Here is a 1,743-nt window from a genome sequence, read left to right as displayed (position 1 = left end):
CTGTATGGTACTTTGATGTCATACACCGATCGGTCTGCACACGCAAACAAAGCCAAAACCTAGATATTTTTGGCAATATAGAAATCCTGGGAAAATGGCACGTATGGTCACCCTAATTAAAATGAAACAATCAAGATGACATTGAAGTGCAGACTTTAAGCTTTAATTCAAGGGGTTGCACAAAAATATAAAATGCTTAGTTATTACAACCATTTTTATACACACTCCCCCTATTTTCAGGGGCTCAAATGTAATTGGACAAATAAATGTAATTACCATGGAGAGGATCCTCTGATCATCCAGCACTGTTGTCCTCCGTGGACGTCCAGGTCTTATGTTTCTGAGCTCACCAGTGCGTTCTTGTTTTCTCAGAATGTACCAAGCTGTTGATTTGTCCGCTCCTAATGTTCCTGCTATCTCTCTGATGGATCTGTTTTGTTTCTGAAGCCTAACAATCGTCTGTTTCACTTGTATGGAGAAATCCTTTGACTGCATGATGTGCTTCACAGCAACAGCTTCCAAATGTAGATGAAACACTTAGAATCAACTCCAGACCTTTTACCTGCTTAATTGATGTAGAAATAACGAAGGAATAGCCCACATCTGTCCATGAAACAGCTTTTTAGTCAACTGTCCAATTACTTATGATCCCTTGAATAAGGTATATATTAAAGAGCTGTAATTCCTTAACCTTTCCTCCAATTGTGATGAGAATACCCTCAAATTAAAGCTTTAAGTCCATATTCATTATGTAACTGTGACTTGAATATGTTTTGGTCAGCAGCTAAAATAATAAAAATTGTGCCTGTGTCCAAATATATATGGACCTAACTGTGTATATATACACGTATATATCGAAGTATTGCGTGAATTCAGGTGGTTTTGATTAGATCATGATGACTGGCACGTGTGTGTGTGTGTGTGCGCAGGTGTACGACACCGCTGACGGCACGCTGATTCAGCCGCTGAAGGGACACAAAGACACCGTGTACTGTGTGGCTTATGCTAAAGATGGTAATGATATCATCCTGTATCTGATTAACTGTGAGTGCATCATGTGCGTCTGTGTGACTTTCCTCCTCTCTGTCCCGCAGGGAAACGCTTCGCGTCCGGTTCAGCAGATAAAAGCATCATCATCTGGACCTCCAAACTGGAGGGCATCCTCAAATACACGTGAGCTTCTGTGCTTATAATAATCATATAATTATGATGACGTTTATTATCTTAGTGTTTCATTTAGTCACAGGCCCCATCATGCCGTGCTGCCGTCCGTCAGACCAGACTTCACTGATAGTGTGTTTGTGTGTGTTTTCTCTCTCAGTCACAATGATTCAATCCAGTGTGTGGCTTACAACCCCGTCACACACCAGCTGGCCTCGTGCTCCTCAGGAGACTTCGGTGAGTGTGTGTGTGTGTGTGTGTCAGCATTCACAAACCCATTCACTACTGTGACACATCAATGACAACTGAAACGAGAGACTGACAGGTGCTTAATCAATTCAATTCACTTTTATTTGTATAGCGCTTTTCACGATACAATTGTTGCAAAGCAGCTTCACAGAAAATTAAAGTTTCTACATTATATTTACTAGTAGCTTATCAGTGGTGACTAATAAGAACTGGTTCTCAGTTCCCAACCCTAATTGTAATGCACTGCTAGGTGGTTGTCCTGCATCTTCAATAAACAAGCTACAGGTGGTCAAAAATGCAGCGGCTAGAGTCCTTACCAGGTCAAGAAAATAT

General features: G+C 41.0%; 1 protein-coding gene across 1 annotated transcript in view; it reads left to right on the top strand.

Moving 5' to 3' along the window:
* The window catches only part of ift122 (intraflagellar transport 122 homolog (Chlamydomonas)), a 41,836-nt gene that overhangs the window by 2,321 nt on the left and 37,772 nt on the right, over positions 1 to 1,743 (top strand). The window contains exons 3-5 of the mRNA XM_016576033.1: positions 930 to 1,014; positions 1,095 to 1,173; positions 1,322 to 1,398. Coding sequence (XP_016431519.1) covers positions 930 to 1,014; positions 1,095 to 1,173; positions 1,322 to 1,398 — 241 coding nt within the window. The remainder of the gene's footprint in view (positions 1 to 929; positions 1,015 to 1,094; positions 1,174 to 1,321; positions 1,399 to 1,743) is intronic.

Source organism: Sinocyclocheilus rhinocerous, unplaced genomic scaffold, assembly GCF_001515625.1.
Source record: "Sinocyclocheilus rhinocerous isolate Xijiao unplaced genomic scaffold, SAMN03320098_v1.1 scaffold2549, whole genome shotgun sequence".
NCBI lineage: Eukaryota > Metazoa > Chordata > Actinopteri > Cypriniformes > Cyprinidae > Sinocyclocheilus > Sinocyclocheilus rhinocerous.
This window is presented reverse-complemented; position numbering and strand designations above follow the sequence as displayed.